This window comes from Colletotrichum costaricense (assembly GCF_030867565.1).
Source record: "Colletotrichum costaricense strain IMI 309622 chromosome Unknown Scaffold_31.1, whole genome shotgun sequence".
Classification (NCBI taxonomy): Eukaryota; Fungi; Ascomycota; class Sordariomycetes; order Glomerellales; family Glomerellaceae; genus Colletotrichum; species Colletotrichum costaricense.
The window spans coordinates 348,935-364,912 of NW_026848260.1; the positions used below are offsets into that span (position 1 = coordinate 348,935).

The 15,978-nt window shown below is 51.2% G+C and overlaps 5 protein-coding genes across 5 annotated transcripts; 4 read left to right on the top strand and 1 right to left on the bottom strand.

Annotated features, from left to right (window-relative positions):
- Positions 1–1,098: 1,098 nt before the first annotated feature.
- Positions 1,099–2,797, top strand: CCOS01_16570 (uncharacterized protein; the record flags this gene model as incomplete). Its single annotated transcript, XM_060464706.1, has 2 exons — positions 1,099–1,365; positions 1,415–2,797. 2 exons carry the CDS (start codon positions 1,099–1,101, stop codon positions 2,795–2,797), a joined length of 1,650 nt encoding a protein of 549 aa, XP_060304842.1.
- Positions 2,798–4,186: 1,389 nt separating this feature from the next.
- CCOS01_16571 (uncharacterized protein) lies at positions 4,187–5,312 on the bottom strand (the record flags this gene model as incomplete). Its single annotated transcript, XM_060464707.1, has 4 exons — positions 4,187–4,282; positions 4,340–4,545; positions 4,597–4,696; positions 4,755–5,312. 4 exons carry the CDS (start codon positions 5,310–5,312, stop codon positions 4,187–4,189), a joined length of 960 nt encoding a protein of 319 aa, XP_060304843.1.
- Positions 5,313–5,946: 634 nt separating this feature from the next.
- Positions 5,947–7,608, top strand: CCOS01_16572 (uncharacterized protein; the record flags this gene model as incomplete). The annotated part of the gene is made up of 1 exon (XM_060464708.1): positions 5,947–7,608. One exon carries the CDS (start codon positions 5,947–5,949, stop codon positions 7,606–7,608), a length of 1,662 nt encoding a protein of 553 aa, XP_060304844.1.
- A 2,291-nt stretch (positions 7,609–9,899) lies between these two features.
- On the top strand, positions 9,900–11,647 carry CCOS01_16573 (uncharacterized protein; the record flags this gene model as incomplete). The annotated part of the gene is made up of 4 exons (XM_060464709.1): positions 9,900–10,516; positions 10,588–10,905; positions 11,032–11,484; positions 11,581–11,647. 4 exons carry the CDS (start codon positions 9,900–9,902, stop codon positions 11,645–11,647), a joined length of 1,455 nt encoding a protein of 484 aa, XP_060304845.1.
- A 1,682-nt stretch (positions 11,648–13,329) lies between these two features.
- On the top strand, positions 13,330–14,616 carry CCOS01_16574 (uncharacterized protein; the record flags this gene model as incomplete). Its single annotated transcript, XM_060464710.1, has 2 exons — positions 13,330–13,548; positions 13,618–14,616. 2 exons carry the CDS (start codon positions 13,330–13,332, stop codon positions 14,614–14,616), a joined length of 1,218 nt encoding a protein of 405 aa, XP_060304846.1.
- Between the last annotated feature and the right edge of the window lie 1,362 nt (positions 14,617–15,978).

Below are 15,978 nucleotides of genomic sequence, written 5' to 3' on the forward strand. Positions count from 1 at the left end.
AATGATGCTGCCTTCACGGGATGCTTGGACCTCGAAGAGCTCCCGTTCTTAGTCATACTACCCTTCGGACTGTCGTGTATCGTAGGCAGGAAAGATGCCGCGCACACGTATACAGCATACCTTCACGGTCGTTTCTGTAATCGATTGAACCGTGTAAAAGCAAGAACTGGATCTGAATGACTTCCAGCTGGGTATGTGGTTTCCAAGCCAGAATAGCGCCAACCGAAATCTACATCGGAATCTCAGCTATTCTGAGTGGAGTCATCTAGGATGCGGGGCTAGCGTTGTCTTTCTGAGTCAGCGTGTACAATGCATCTACATAGTCACGTCCATGAAGTAACATCTGAGCACGTCTTGGCTCTGGCCGCCAACATACTACCTAGCCTCTTCTCGGTACGCTGAACTCCAAGTTGTGACGGAACTATAATGATTGGGTTTATGTACTATAGTACCGTTGAGCCAGCGGGTCAAACGGCACAAAGTTTGGTCGAAATACCGAACCGCAAGTTGCTATGTAATTGACCCGTGACATTTCCGAACAAACCTTTCCCAAATAATTTGCATGATGTCTACTACAATAATCAGTACTGGCTGCGTGCGCAGATAAGCTGGTTCGGGACCTTTATCGCATCCTTAACTCTTAATCTTTAGTCGCAGAAATGGGTGCTGACAAGTGTGTCTGTATGTTCGCAGCCATTTTTTCCACGCGGCTTGGTAGCAAGAGGGGCCGCCATAAACTTGAGCCGCAGGTACCGGGTGGATCAAAGACGCAGACGAAAGTGAATCTTATGCTTGATTGAGCCGTGGGCGCAAAAACAAAAAGCAGATTACAAAGCCGTATGCACCTTAGATCAGGCGTGAGATCTTCACTTTTACACGTGACCGTGGAAGGTGACGCAAGCTGCTGTGTACGTGAACCAGAAAACAAAGTTGTGACGCTAAGGGACCCGTTTGGTGGTGGGAGTGTTAGGCACGCATGGGTTACAGTACATAAGTATCAACAAGCTCCAGTTTGTTTATTGAATACAAAAAGGCGACCCAGACGGGATTCCAAATAGACATTGTATGTGCATCAGTACAGTATACTGTATTCAATCGATGGTCGACCACAAGAAGCATTTTAAGGCCGACCTCACAGACCGCACTGTATTTTGGGAAATACTTCGAAGCAAGAGGCGCAATGATCACCGACTCACACGCCGATTAGAGTCCTCTCTATCTGACCACAAGAGGAGGTGTGTAAGACAGATTGCTAAACACCAAGCTTTCTACAATGCCTTCGATAAGCTATCACGAATTCCCGGTCTACGACTAGGCCTAGTGATTGGTAACCTTCATAGGCTCATCACTCTCAAATGCGACGAGGTTGGCGTCCTTTCCTGCGTAAAGTAACACCTGTATTGATCGGCCATAGGAAGTTGTGAATTACCTGGAGCATATTTACAACACATGGCTTTATCTTGTCGGGAATGTCGAGTCCAACCTCAAAAAGATTGATCCGTTTACCGTTCAGTCTGTAGAGCTCCGGTGCCCCAGATTTTCGGCAGAAGACGAGCGAGTGCTTCGGAACGCAGTTTTGGACGGCCGTATCTTCGGGTGTTTCGACGAATCTGAGCGAATTGCGACTTGGAAAACTCTTCGTTCCATTGAGTCTACAATCCCATCTCTGTCAACATTTTTCAACGATGTCAAATATCTTGAGTTGTGTGCAAAGTGGATGAAGCGCTTGGTTGCTATACCACACGATGGGCTCACTGTACAGACCGCATTGACAAAGGCGTTCAAGCATTCAATGAAAGAAGGAAACTTGTACCCAATTGAGAACTCCAACATGGATTTCTCCTATCGGCCTGTTGAAGCAGACGCCCGTTTCCAGCTCGGATTGCGGCAATTATGGCTTTTTACGATGAGGAATTTCCGACAGCTGGGCACCAACCCAGGGTTGCTTCCCAAGCTTGCGGATCTGGCATCAAAATTGGGGTTCGATACGAGTAATATCCGTTCGCTCAAGTCTGTATCGCCAGATTTCGAAATTGCACAGCAAGCATTGTCGATGGCCCGCCCATCGCGAGACTACGATTACGACGGTCATGACTTCCAAGCCGTGGCCGACAAGATTGCACATACATTTCCAGACCTGCAGCGCATTGTTTCAGCTCAGGAGTTACATGATTTCTTCACTGATGATGCTTCTGGTACGAGGCAGAGCTCTCGGCCATGGTTAAATCAGATGTCCTATGCGGAGGCCGCCGAGTCGTTGTTTATTGACGTCATGGACAAGGATCTGTGCACAGGTGGCGAAAGACTTGCTTGCCTGTTCATTTGCAGATCTATACACTTGGCTTTTTTTTGTGCTCCTCGTCGGAACATTCCGCAGCTGCAAGTCACTTCATTTGACACCGGCACGCTCGACGCCGAGTCACTTTCCTCAGGTGGCTGTCCACCACAAGGTCTTGACCAACCCCAAGAACCAAAAACGAGCCACGAGCAAATCCTAGCCAATCAACAGGGAAACCATCATACTAAGCAGTCTCCGACACGTATAGTCACTCTCGAATTCATTACGGAGGAGGTGAGAAGAGAAGAGCACGTCTATCTTGATACACAAAACCCAAACGAAGCCCTTCGTTTTCAATCACTTCTGCAAGAAGCTATGTACAAACAGAAAGTTCTGCCCATCTCCGTAGGGAGGCAACCTTTGTTAGTTATGGACTGCTATAAGGAGGTCGTAGAGAAAGGACTGGATCGAATTTTGTTAGTGCAAACAGGCCATATAGATACGAGACTGATGGAATAGAAATCGTGTTTCGCGGTCGGTCGTAGCTTGGGGTTCGCAACTTCAGCTCCGTCGCAACGGGTGAGACTAAAACCAGCGTGCTAGAACCAGCGTGCTAGAACCAGCGTGCTAAAACCAGCGTGCTAGAACCAGCGTGCTAAAACCAGCGTACTAAAACCCGCGTGCTAAAACCCGCGTGCTAAAACCCGCGTGCTAAAACCAGCGTGCTAAAACCAGCGTGCTAAAACCAGCGTGCTAAAACCAGCGTGCTAAAACCAGCGTGCTAGAACCAGCGTGCTAAAACCCGCGTGCTAAAACCCGCGTGCTAAAACCAGCGTGCTAGAACCCGCGTGCTAGAACCAGCGTGCTAGAACCAGCGTGCTAAAACCAGCGTGCTAAAACCAGCGTGCTAAAACCAGCGTGCTAGAACCAGCGTGCTAAAACCAGCGTGCTAAAACCAGCGTGCTAAAACCCGCGTGCTAGAACCAGCGTGCTGAAACCAGTGTGAGACATTGTGCAGCCCATCTACAGGACCCTGCACACTCTGAAAGCGACCGGAAGGTGCTATTGATCTGAATCGCCAACTGGTTCCAATTTTATGATGTTCTTCATATGGATCATGACACGACTTTGGCATCAGACACACAGGACGTCCAGACAAAAGCGGATTTGTCTTCAAATTTACATAGCTAAGGCGCCGCTAAATCTTCCGAGCCCAATGTGAATCGAACGCATATAGAATGACAGAAATAAATCGAGGAATCGAATAAATTAAAGATATGGAGAGGGAGGCGGGCCTACGGACTAGAGCTGTGAACTCAGCGATAGGACAATAGAGGAAGGGCTTTGCGCATCCCTAAAGATTTCATGATACATAGATGAGATCTCAACTACCTGACAAGGAAACCCATACTGAGGATAGGTCATGGACGGTCCGCGATGACTTGAGTAAGCCTTAGCGAACGAGACCAATTGGGAAGTGGATTGCGCGGGAAAGGCACAGCGTCAGCTCGCACCGTGAACTCAAAAATCCCTCGGTTTGCGCAGCCCCAGCTCTGCATCTGATTGATGAAGACTGCGTGCTTTGTTTATCTCCTCCCTCTCCCTCTCTCTCCCCCTTCCTATAATTGTATGTGCGCGCGCTTAGATGCTCTACAAGAGTTAAGGTGTCGATAAGAGCTGGCTAGCATACTCATCACACACGACATACGTGAAACAGAGGCAGGCTCACGAAAGAAGTGTACCTGGGCGAAAGAAAGCAAACGAACGAGGAGGTGAGGGGAAAAGGGATTTGATTGGGTTGATGCAGTCTGAGCCATTGAGAAACAGAGTCGAATCAAGTTGGAGAGGTGGAAAGCAGGGCTGCACAACACCCAAAAGCATCTACGAAATGCTGTTCCTTGCTCATGACTATTGCAAAGAGTATTCTCGGGGGAAAACAGTGACTTGCGTGAGCTTTATGAGTCCGCGGAGGCAACTGACATCCCGGTATCGCATGAGCGGATGCTGGGAGTCCCACTTAAAATTGTCGTTCGAGATGGAGGGGATGGAGTAGTCACGGACCTTTTGTAATTCCTTGACCGAGCTTGCAGACTCGATTGAGGCAAGGAACGTGAATCCATCTGAGTCGGGGGGCCAGCGATCCATATCGTCAATACCAGGCCTCTGCTTATAGAACTTCTGCATGATCAACTGTGTGACATGGTCGAGAGCTTCGAGGTGTCGACGATTATCTAGGCCTTCAGATGACTGGCAGAGCTGTTGATTCGCTTGCCTCGATCGTTAGGATTCTCAGGCTGCGTTGATAGTAGGAGACCCACCAATCTTTACCAAGCCTCTTTCACTGACCAGAATGTTTTCGCAATCGAGGAGAGGATGGTGCCATCCCTCTTCTTCCAAAAAGCATAGGCCGTCCACCACCTAAAAAAGACCCCCGGTGAGCTAGAAACAGTCTACCAGTAACTTATCGTGGGAATACCTGGCTTAGAATAGTGCCGAGCTGCGCTTCGTTTGGGTAGTGTGGGTTTTTAACGATGTGGAGCAAAGTAAAGGTCATGCTCTCTAATACGACGTGAAGATAGGCGTCTGTCATGTAGGCTTCGTAAAAAGCCACAACGTTCTGGTGCTTGATGCGACGAAACTTTTTGAGCGTTTGCTCGGCGGCGTCTCGTGGAAATCTTCTGATGTTAACGAACGACATCGCCATCCACAATTCTCCACCCAGGTCAGATAACTTGTGGCTGGCCTCGTATTTACTCCATGGAGAGCCCCAGTTGACATCGACAAGTGATCCAGAGTCCAAAGCAGTTGGAGTTTGAGAAGAATTGCTTGGAATTTGCGCTGGGATATTCATTTCCTCCCTGTTGACCTGTATGTCGACTTCTAAAACATTCGGTGGCTTGAACAGATTGCGCCCCTTCGGGCCAGTTCTATTAGTCAGGCTTCGTCCATTAGGGACCCTGGGGTTCTCCAAAGTAGTGCTCGAGCTGTTGCCAAAAAAAGGGACTTCAATCTGGGTTTTCCGCTTGGAATCCATAAGCAGGAAAGATTCGCCCCGAGAAGTTGCCGTCGACAATGTTGTGAAGGAGGCCAGTCAAAGTTTTAATAGTCAGTACTAGCAGGCAGATTAAGATCTTCAGAAAGCTAGTTTTGGCTGAATTGAGACTAAGGCGCAGACGTGCAATAGTCGACGCCGATTCGGTTTCGAGGATTTGGCCTCTGGTGTGATCAGCCTATAGGTACAGTACAAAGTAAAGCCAAAATAAAAAATGTCTCCGCGAGGGTTTGGCGAAGGCCAACAGGAAGAAGCCGGAAGAAACGTGCTCAGCGATCCTACGTCTTTGAAGGACACTGCCACTATCCCATTGAGTCGACGATGTGACGCTACAACACGGTATCGCGGATGGCACCGTTCATTACGGGATGAAGCGGATTGAGTGCTGACGTGGAAGGTGGAAAATGATCTCTTCGCACAGGGCCACTTCGTTGTTACTTACTATTAGGGCAGTGGTCCAAAACTGGCACCTGCCAAGAACATATATGAACAAGGCCACGCAGGCAGTCGTAACCAACCCTCACATTTCTTCTAGATCCACAGTTACAGAACTATGGATGACTATGACATTTTCCGTAACTTAGCTTCACGTCCCTATTCGTCCCTCTCTCTGCGGATGCTGGAGAGTGTGTTGGCAGTCGTCAAGAGTCGCTATCCGCAGTCTTTGAAACACGATGTGAGAGGCACTTCATGGGAGTTTCAGTCGAAAGAATATTTCATCGAACTGGAAGATGTTGATATTACCGTTAACGATCAATGGGTTGAGTACATGGATATTATAGCCGCCTCGACGAACACCGAGCACGATGAAGTGTCACCATCGTTGTTGCAAATGGCGAGGAATGGTCATCTCGAAATCAACGTGGTGACGGAGTATCTGGGTCTGCTACAAGATTTGTTGCCTTCTTGCCCAATCCATCAGCCCATTATTGCCGGCTCAAGGGCGGACGCGGTCGTTATTGATCAAGAAACCACGATGACGCTGCTACCAATTCAACATGAGGATTCTTGGCTCGCAGCAGTTGCATATCCCGATATCATACATATCTACGGTTTGGACAAGGAAGGTCCTGTCGAACCAAAAGTGCGGGAGTGGTTTTCGAGCTTGTTCCCAAACCGCCAGGTACACTGGTGTTGCCTCGCCAGACCTTCAACCCGGGAGGATTCCGGGCTTCTGATGCTCCTGACTATTCGGATGCTCATGGCTGGTAGAGCGCCTGCACGCCGGAACGATACTGGCTTCGTACGTAAACTGAGAGCCAAGTTCTTTGTTGAGCTTCTGGCGCGGGACCTGAACGCTGGCGACGAGGAGGTAGACCGACGGCTGCAAGCTGCCCTTGAAGACACCTCCTACTACTTTAATGAGGCCTTTGTTCCCGACAATTCTCCTCCGTATATTTCGGAGTTGGTCCCTACTACACAAGGAGGGACTATGGCCAATACGCCACCAACACCTGTCAGGTCAATAGACGACCAGCCTATTCTGTCTGATTCTCGCCTTGCTTCCCATGAGTTATCCATGGGCTCAAACAGCTATTCAGAGAGACCAGCTTCACAGATTGTCCCACCCAGACATAGAGCCAATGCCCAGAACCGTTCAGAGAAGACAATTGCCGGAAGCCATCCCAAAGCATCTCAAATTATGCCACCTAGCATGCCTCAAGAATGTAAAACTATTCTTAAGCTTCTGAGCGAGGCGGTTGCATTCCACCGAAGCTCTCGCCTTACGATCAACTCCGATTTCGCGAGCATATGGTCGTCCATCAAAATTGGCTCTAAAAGCGAGTTTTATCGCCGGTATAACGCAGTGCTTTTCTATGAAAAAATGCTGGAAATACGCAACGATCAGGAAATTGCGAAACTTTTGAAATCTTCTCCCAACGCAGGCGACCTAAAGGAAATAAGATCGTCACAGGCCCGCTCCAAGGTCTGGTACGATATTTGCCAACTGCGCGAGAACTGGGGTCAGAGTAAGTACACGCTTCTTTGTGTTGTTCCCGAAAAGTCATGTCTTGAAGGAGCAAGCAGCCAGCAAAAACAGGAACACCTTCACCGCCTCCAGTCGCGACTAGAAGACAACAACGACCCTTTTCTAGGCTACATCGAAAGAGCCCAGGAGATTTGCTGCTCCTTAATTGAATGTCGTTTGCCTCAACACTGGTTGATGATCGACAATTATCATCTTAAGGTGGGCTGGGATATGTTGAAGCCAGAATTTGAAGCATATACCAGCCTAGACTCTAATCCAAAGCTCGAGATGCAACGGACAGCAGGCTAGTAAAAAACCTCATCTAGTTGCCATGTGAAACTAGTGGCTCCTGAACAATAATTTGTTCCGAAACAATCAACTCCATGAGCAGAAGAGATTGTCCTGATACTGTTATCAAACGCGAGGGAGAGAAAAGACAGTGACGTTTTGTCTCGACACAAAAGGTTATGAGCGTATGTACCTAGACTGCGAGGATCAGCCGGACAGCATCTCTCTTACGGCATCTGACCGCTGGCTGGTGGATTACACTACATGTATAGGGATTTGTTGGGACGTGGAGACGGCATAGGCTGTTATGAATACATCTGCCCATCAAATGCTTACAAAGTCCCTGATCTGTACCGAATCCAGATTGACTTGCCGGATCAAAGCTAAGATTGGAAATATGCTTGGTCTCTTGACCAAAATTGCGGATGACCACGAACATATAATAGACGAATACTGCTAAGCTGTGTAGTGCTTAAATAGCCGCGGCGAGACATATTATCGTTTTGTGACATCGAGCTGCGTTTTCTGACGGACTCTTCCCGGCGGCAACTTGCGGCCAGCGTCTTCCGTCGCTACTGGATCAATCGCTTTGACCTGTAGCAACCTGATACTGGTACACTGGTGTGCCTTATGCGAAAAGAGGAGCTGGCGTTTGAAGGACTGCTGTAGCTAATGCTGCGGTTTGGCTGCACCTGTGGTTACGGACTCACTTGCGTGTAAATAGCCTCCCGAAACGACCCTCCCGGGCTCACCAGCTCTGTTCAGGTGGATTGCCATCGATATGAACGCTTTTCGGTTTCCTTGTCACTTGGCCACACGGATTTGGCGACGTTGGTCTTGTTTCCCTTGCTAAATTTCTCTCCAACTGGACTTCTGTGTTAGCTTTTTCTATCCATACTGCGGCCCATCACAAGAAATCTACTTTGGTCGGATAGGTCGTCAGCCACTTTGCAGTGAACTTCCTAAGCGTGCGTAGCGGCTGTGAATCTTGCCAAGAATATCCTCGTAGATATTCTAGTACACCTGCAGAAGGGTGATGGGGGTGAGGCCCTTGGGCATGGCCCACGTTGGATCGTGTCCGTTCCGGGCGAGTAGAGGGCGTCAGCAGATGGTAGTCTCCAGAATACAGGTCGGCAGGCCATGGGCAGCATAGGTTAACCCGACCAAGCCAACACTGCGAAAACTTGTATGTCGAGCGCCTGCTGGACGATGCCGTCGCTTCTCAGGAGGAACTTGACCAGATTTCCGTCACGCTTCTCGTCGACCTGCTTCACGCCAGAGTCGACTGACTTTCCGAGGCGAATGTCGAGATGCCCTCCGTTCGATCTTTTTTTTGCCATCTTACCTGGAGAATCTTGTACGCTTACTGAAATAGGCCTCGGCGAGTTGGCGCGGGCGATGACTGCCGATCATAGGCGACGAGCGGCCGCGGGAACACACCGGCCCCGGCAACTTCTGCTTCGCTTGGAGTATCTTGGTAGTGCAGACCGGTTTGCGGACCGCGAGAAGAGATTCTCAACTTTTACGGCTATAACTGAAGACAAGACGGTTCGCAGCATTTAACAACGATGGGTTGCCTGTGCCGCGATTATCCATGTTGAGCGATGCGGCTAAGATTTGGGCCTACGTAGCTTGGCGCCTACCCAACATGTGGAGGCATTAGCTGTGGCGGCCGGAATTTCGCACCGATCAACAGGGGCCTCAGGGAGCCTGGCGGGCTGCCAATACCAACTTACCTTGATTGTGCCCGTCACTTCCGTTACTGTCGTCAATACCATTGCTAGATCCCTCCAATCGCTTGGCTAGGCTGAAGGAGCTGGGGCTAGGAGCCTGCAGAGCGTGGAGTACCTATGGCCGAGTGAAGACTTAGCTGCGGCCTGGTTGAGGAAGTCAACGCGCATGAGATGATGAGTATGCCAAGGGCTTAATTGCCGCACTAGTTGCGCGGAGGGTATTTCGTCGATAGACAGCGACTTTTGTTGGTGTTGTATCCGTCACCACCTGCTTTGCGCGACCTGCCTGCCCCGGCGATCACCTCCACCGGTCCGTCGCCCTCTCGCCAGACGCCGTGGCCGAGCCCCGCGCCCCAACGCGGGCGGCTGTGGTACCAGATGGGGCCCTTGCGGTCGTCAGCCGCCTGGGCCGAGCCTACCCTGTTGCCTCCATGCGATTAACGATTGGTTGAAATAAACTGTCCTCTGTCCTTCACACACGTCGAAACAGCGCTACTTAAAACGTGACCATCAATGGCAACCCGTATACGACAACACCAGTGCCGTTCGTTTCATGCTCTCGAAGTCCGTCAATTGCCCATGGCGCCGCGAAAGCGCAGAAAACATCAGCAAGGTATAGTCTCTCCCGAGAGCTCCCCCGGAGACTATCCGCCGAAGAGAATCAAATTGAGAACCCATCGCGACCTCGAGGCTTGGGAGTCTTGGGAATATCCCCCAGAGTTTTGGGACGGATTGTCAAAGATTGAGCCGACGCATCGAGCTTTGAAAGAGTTTGATCGCCGCACGAGGATTCCGCGCCTTCGCTCCTGTACAGCTGCCTCGAACCGACCCGACGAGCACGCCGCATCCACGACCACTAGCTACCAGGACCTTTCACGATTCGCGAGACACGGCGGACCAGACTTGTCTGACCTGCGAGGAGTGGGTATACCTATATGCACAGTCCATCCAATTCTGACGATGACTTCAGACCTCCCTCCCACGACACTCTATTCTTCGCCCGTCGTCATGAGTTCCGCAAAATCCTCCAGTTGCGGCAGCAGCAGATCCGCAGACCCAACTTCTACCCGACCCACATCGGTTACGGCGAAATCCAAGAAGTCTACGCCCTACAGTCGCGACTTTGATCAGCATCTGACAGATCATGATGTATACCCTTTGTACTCGTCGGAGGAGCCAGATTTAGACAACATCATGTCAGCACTTGCGAAGCCACGACCGCACACTCTCAGCGTCCCAGTTCTCTGTATTTGGGCATCTCGAGCAGCTCCGATGGGATCACTGCGCCAGCTAAGCCAGACACCTACTATGGAGCATATCCCGAGGATTTGTCCCGGCCTGTTCGCAATGAGCTTGGCCATCATGTAATCCCACCGTCAATGCACGACAAGCTCATGGCCCCGAATGTCTTCTTCGAAGTAAAAGAACCGGATGGCAGCGCGGCTGTCGCAACACGACAAGCTCGCTACGATGGTGCATTTGGGTCTCGCGCTATGCACAGCCTGCAAAACTACAGAGAACAACCAGACTACGATGGACGGGCCTATACCCTCAGTTCGACGTACCATGATGGCACCCTCAAGATGTACGCCCATCACTCCGCGGCGCCAAAATCGGAGGAAGGGCCACCTGGGTATCACAGGACCCAAGTCGACGCCTGGGCTATGACCGGCAATCGTGACGGTTTCGTATGAGGCGCTACCGCGTTTAGGAACGCGAGCGATCTAGCGAAGCAGCACCGCGACAACTTTATCAAGGCTGCAACCGTCGCAGCTTCGAAGGAAGCCTTCACAGCAACGCAAAACGACCTCATACCCCCAGTTCACTATGATATTGGTGAAAGTTCAGACGACTTTGTGGATTGCGCCAACTCCCCTTCGTTGCAAGGTCATAGCGATTCATCTACTATGGTTTCAGACAAGAACAATTGTAGCCAGCCATCTGCGCTGCCTCGCCTCGTCGACGCGGCAAGCGATCCAGCGTCAGACGTCGCATCAATCATCAGTGCCAAGGACATAAAACGGCCGAGGCAGTTGCCAAGCCCTGCTCCAAAATCCATCTCCCAAAGTCATCCATCCAAGAGTCGACACCCACCTGGGACTGCCAGACGAAGACGTGACCTAATGGTTGCGAATCTATCCCCTGCGGATCTCGTCAAGCAATCGTAGGTGGACAATACTGGAATGACGGGCGCATTTGCTTCCAGTCGCAGAACAAAGAGATCAAGACTGACCGAGGAGAATGGACTCTCGAAACACAGGCAGCCGGGCGTTTCTACTTTCGTTGGCAAGGTGCTGATCAGCATACCGCCTGGACAAAGGACTTAGCGACTGGCAAATAGGTGCGTAGGAATGCTACAGACCTAGATCTTGCGAGCGGCGTATCGCTGCAAGGAAAGGTGGCATGGCTTCGCCATGACTCGCGATACCCTTGACACCATCCTGGCACGCGATCCCCTGGCAAATACGCTTGCACAATGCTGTATCATTCTGTATCCAAGTCTCGAACGTAACTTTGTATTAACAGCTGTCATATCAAAGGGGGAGGACCTGCTATGGTCTGTGTTGTCCGAATGACCACACTCGTGGTAACCAATTTGGGCATGGTTGTCTCCATGACCACGATGTCGTAACATCGTTTAGCTTGGAGAAATTGGAAGGAAGCCAGCTTTTTTTTACAATAAGCTCGAAGCCGAGTTTGTTTGTCAAGATTAGAAATACAACCACATCATCCAGGTCTGACTGCCATTCGTCTAAATATGCCTATCCGATTTTTCCTATGGCTGTACCGCCGTATGTGTACCTCGAAAAATTGGAAATTCGCATCAGGCTCATGACTGATTGCAGTCTGGATGGCCGAGAAGCACCGGGTCAAGTCGAAAGCACGAGGCGGCAGGCTACCCAGGCCGAGAACGAGGCTGAATGGGTATGATGAAAATACTGTCCTACGATTTTCAATGGACGTGGGTGGTCGTATACTCACCGGTCCGGTCCATGGTCCCGTGCCGAGAATGAAGAATGCAGCCAGTTTTGGTCCCTGATCCTGAATCAACCAGCAACCGTTACCACTATCGGAAAATATATCCGGTCGGGGTTATCCTTACGGTCCGAAATTGCTTCTTTTAGAGAGACGTCGAGGTTAACACTCAGCCAACGGAGTCGGTCCAGCCGGGGGCCGCATCGCTTTTCACTCACGTGTTGATTGTGCCAGGATGATTACTTGTGACCGCGGGAGGATCTAGAACGGGCCAGGCGCTCTCTGAGTGCGACCGATCTTTGACGAATTCCTGATGGACATATGTACATACAGGAGAATTCGAATTTGGTTTCCGTCTTTGTAGATAGGAATTATTCCGTGCATAGACATATGTGGATCTCCTTGCTGACGGGATATACACCGAGACCCAACAAGTACCTTCATCGATGACCTCCACAGTAACGCCAGAATCGCTTTTTTACTGTATTCTAATTTTAGCCCAATGTTGCATACTGTCGAGACTGCACTTACTGTCACCATTTGTGGATGTTGGATAATGCAACATGGGTGTAATCCACGAACACAGTGTAAAAGCAATTTCTGACTTCGGCTATGGGGGTCATCAAGAAGGTACCGTCGGAGCGTTGTCATGTACCCTGTCAGCAAACGGATCCACAGACATATGTGCGCAGAAGAGTTTTTCTTCATGGACAAGGAAACCGATTTCGATATCTACTGTAGGGGTCTTCTACAAACGCACGGCCTGCGAAGGCCCAGCCACCGCAGAGCTCCAGTTTTGGCTGTCAACACGCCTGGCTGCAAATTTGGCAGGCATCAAGAGGAGAGCCATTGTGGACTTCCATGGAAGAGCGCGCAGAGTCGGAAACGGCTTTGAAGCAGTATAGAGATAACTGACACCGCAAGCCGGCGGATGTGAGCATGGCTCGGAACGCTGTAAACCATTCAATGATCGATACTCTGCTGTTCGGTGCTGAAGGTCTTTTTTCTGCTGTGCTTTGTCGAAGTAGAGACCATGGCTGTGGACCCTCCGCGTAGTATCGTGTACGAGCACGACAAGAGGGCCAAGGAGAAGGTCCGGAAATGTGGCGGCAGCGCGATGCGCAAGACACTCAAACTCGGACAAGAGGCGAGGGTGTTCACCGCGACCATCCATTTTAATCCGACCTATGGACAGCTGGACGGGGCTGTCCACGTCCCCGAAGGCCAGAGCATCCCGGACATCAACCAATTTGTAAGCCAGCTGTGTTGAAATGAAAGACTGTTTTGCACTAGGTGCCATCGAGGCTAAGACGCAGATCAGCTACTGGATTTGTACCACGGCCGACAACATATCGACCGCCGACGTCGCAGCCGTCTTACCCGGTCCACCGCCCGCCACCTGCGGCGGGAGAGCACGCCGGTGCTGGATGAAATTACCGTCGAGATGAGCGACAGCGAGAGCCAGGAGCTGCCGACTGATGCGGGGAAAGAAGGTGCCCCAAGGGAAGACGCCAACGCGGATCCACAACCAGACCCGACAGGAGACCAACACGAATCGCACCAACTTGAAGGGAAGGCAGAAACAGCTGCAGGAGATGTGCCAGAAAGCGCGGGACAAACCATTCAGAGCGTGGCAGACTGCGTGGAAGTGGAAGACGACGCCGACGCCGACGCTGACGGCTCCCCGGAAGCTGTTGCCATGCCCCTCCAGGCGTTAGGAAGGGAAGGAGAGGAAGCATGGGCAGACTGTGGGGCAGTTCAGGGACTTTCGGCCACGGACGGTCTCATTGAGCCAGGGACGAGCGACGTGGAGATCGGCTGTCAAACAAGCATGGATGGCGACATTGACTGGTCCGAGCTAGAGTTGCCTGGCATGACGGAGAACGAGCAGGCACCGTCTGATTGGCTGGTCGTGGGCGCTGAGGATGCCCTCAACGGCGAGCTGGCAAAAGCTGCGGAAGACCCAAGGATCGCAAGCATGCAAACAAAAAGAATAGACCAACGACGCCGGTTGTTCGAACGCGTGTCGAAAGAAATGTGGCGCGCGAGGCAGAATCGCGCGGCTACCGAGGTCGCGGTAGCAGGCGGTTCGTATAACGGTTATGGTGTGCATGGGCGGTCCGGAAACAACCTTGAGGATGGTTACGAGCAAAGATCTCATCCCGCAGCCAAAACGCAGGGCGGCACATCATTGACGCCCCGTCGAACAGCACAGTCACCGAGGAGAGGCGAATCCGGGTGTGGCGCCTCGGTGGAGCAACAGGTTCGCTTCTTTCAGGCTCTAGCCCTGCGGTTCCGCTGTCAAACAGGTGCAGACTGACAATACCTGAAGGGTGGGGGTCATCATTGCCTTGCCGTCAGCACGATTGGGCGCATACCACCAACACAATTGAACGGAATACTTGTAGAAGAGAACAGAAGAAATAAATCAAAATCGACCCTCCCTAGTAATCAAATAACAGAAAGCGCAACATCATTAGTGAGGAAATGCTGGTGTGAACAGTGTACACCCGAGAACTTGCGTGCACGAACCATCTCCCGTGTACCGCGCTTTCAACTGGCGCGGGTCAGATATGGCGCTTTCGGTCCCAGAACGGAACACCTTGGCAGCAGCTGCAAACTCGTAATGATAAGACGGCTGCTCGATAGGCTGGAGGGGAACTCACGAAGAATCTGAAGACGGCCTCGAAGCCTTGCGTGGAGGGAACTGCTGTGTTGGCGCTTGGTGCGACCCGGTGCCTGGCCGACACGAACATCGCTCCTCCAGCCTTCGTGGGTGTCGCGGTCGAGTGAAGAGCTCAAGCACAGTGGAAGTGGACGCAAAATTGTTACAGTATATTACTATGTTTTTCCAAAGTTCGCAGTTTCACGTCCCTTTACGAGGTCCGCCAGATACGAAGACCGCCCCACGACACTAGACTTTCGAAAGCCATCGGGCATAGCCAGCGGCTGCCATCCACACGAGCAGCCTGTTACAGTCCCACCCCCGAAAGCGCCAGCTAGTGTTTGCACCTGAAGCAGGCCTCGAGGCTTAGTACGTCCCCAATTATCCCGGCTGTCCTTCGCACTTCGTTTTCGGAACACAGCATTCACTCTTGGCCCACATCAGCGATGATCTGCTTACTATCGAAGCGTGCAAAGCGTTTGCTCCCCACCGATAGCCTAAGTATGCACATCATCTTCAATGAAAATTTGACAAGCAAATCGCACAAGCGCTGGCGCTTGGCACAGTTACGTCTCTGCACTGGCTCTACCAAGTCTGCTTTGGCAGAAAAGGTAGGTTCCCAGGCGGCACCACGTGGAGGTTGCAGAGTCCGGATTTCGCCGCCCCTTCGCGGGCGGAATGAACGTCGTCGCAGCGGGAGAAAAACAGTCATCGCTGGCAGGGGAAACCACGTCCTAGCGAGATAGAAGTTGGCATGATAGCCTGAGTATGGCATGATGGCCTAGATGTAGCATGATAGCCTGAATATGGGCATGTAGCCTGAGTATGGCATGATAGCCTGAATATGGGCATGTAGCCTGAGTATGGCATTTAGCCTGAGTATGGCATGATAGCCTGGGTATGGGCATAGAAGCCTGAGTATGGCATGATAGCCTAAACATGGCACGATGGCCTGAATATGGCATGATAGCCTAAACATGGCACGATGGCCTGCATATGGCATGAAGCCTGAATATG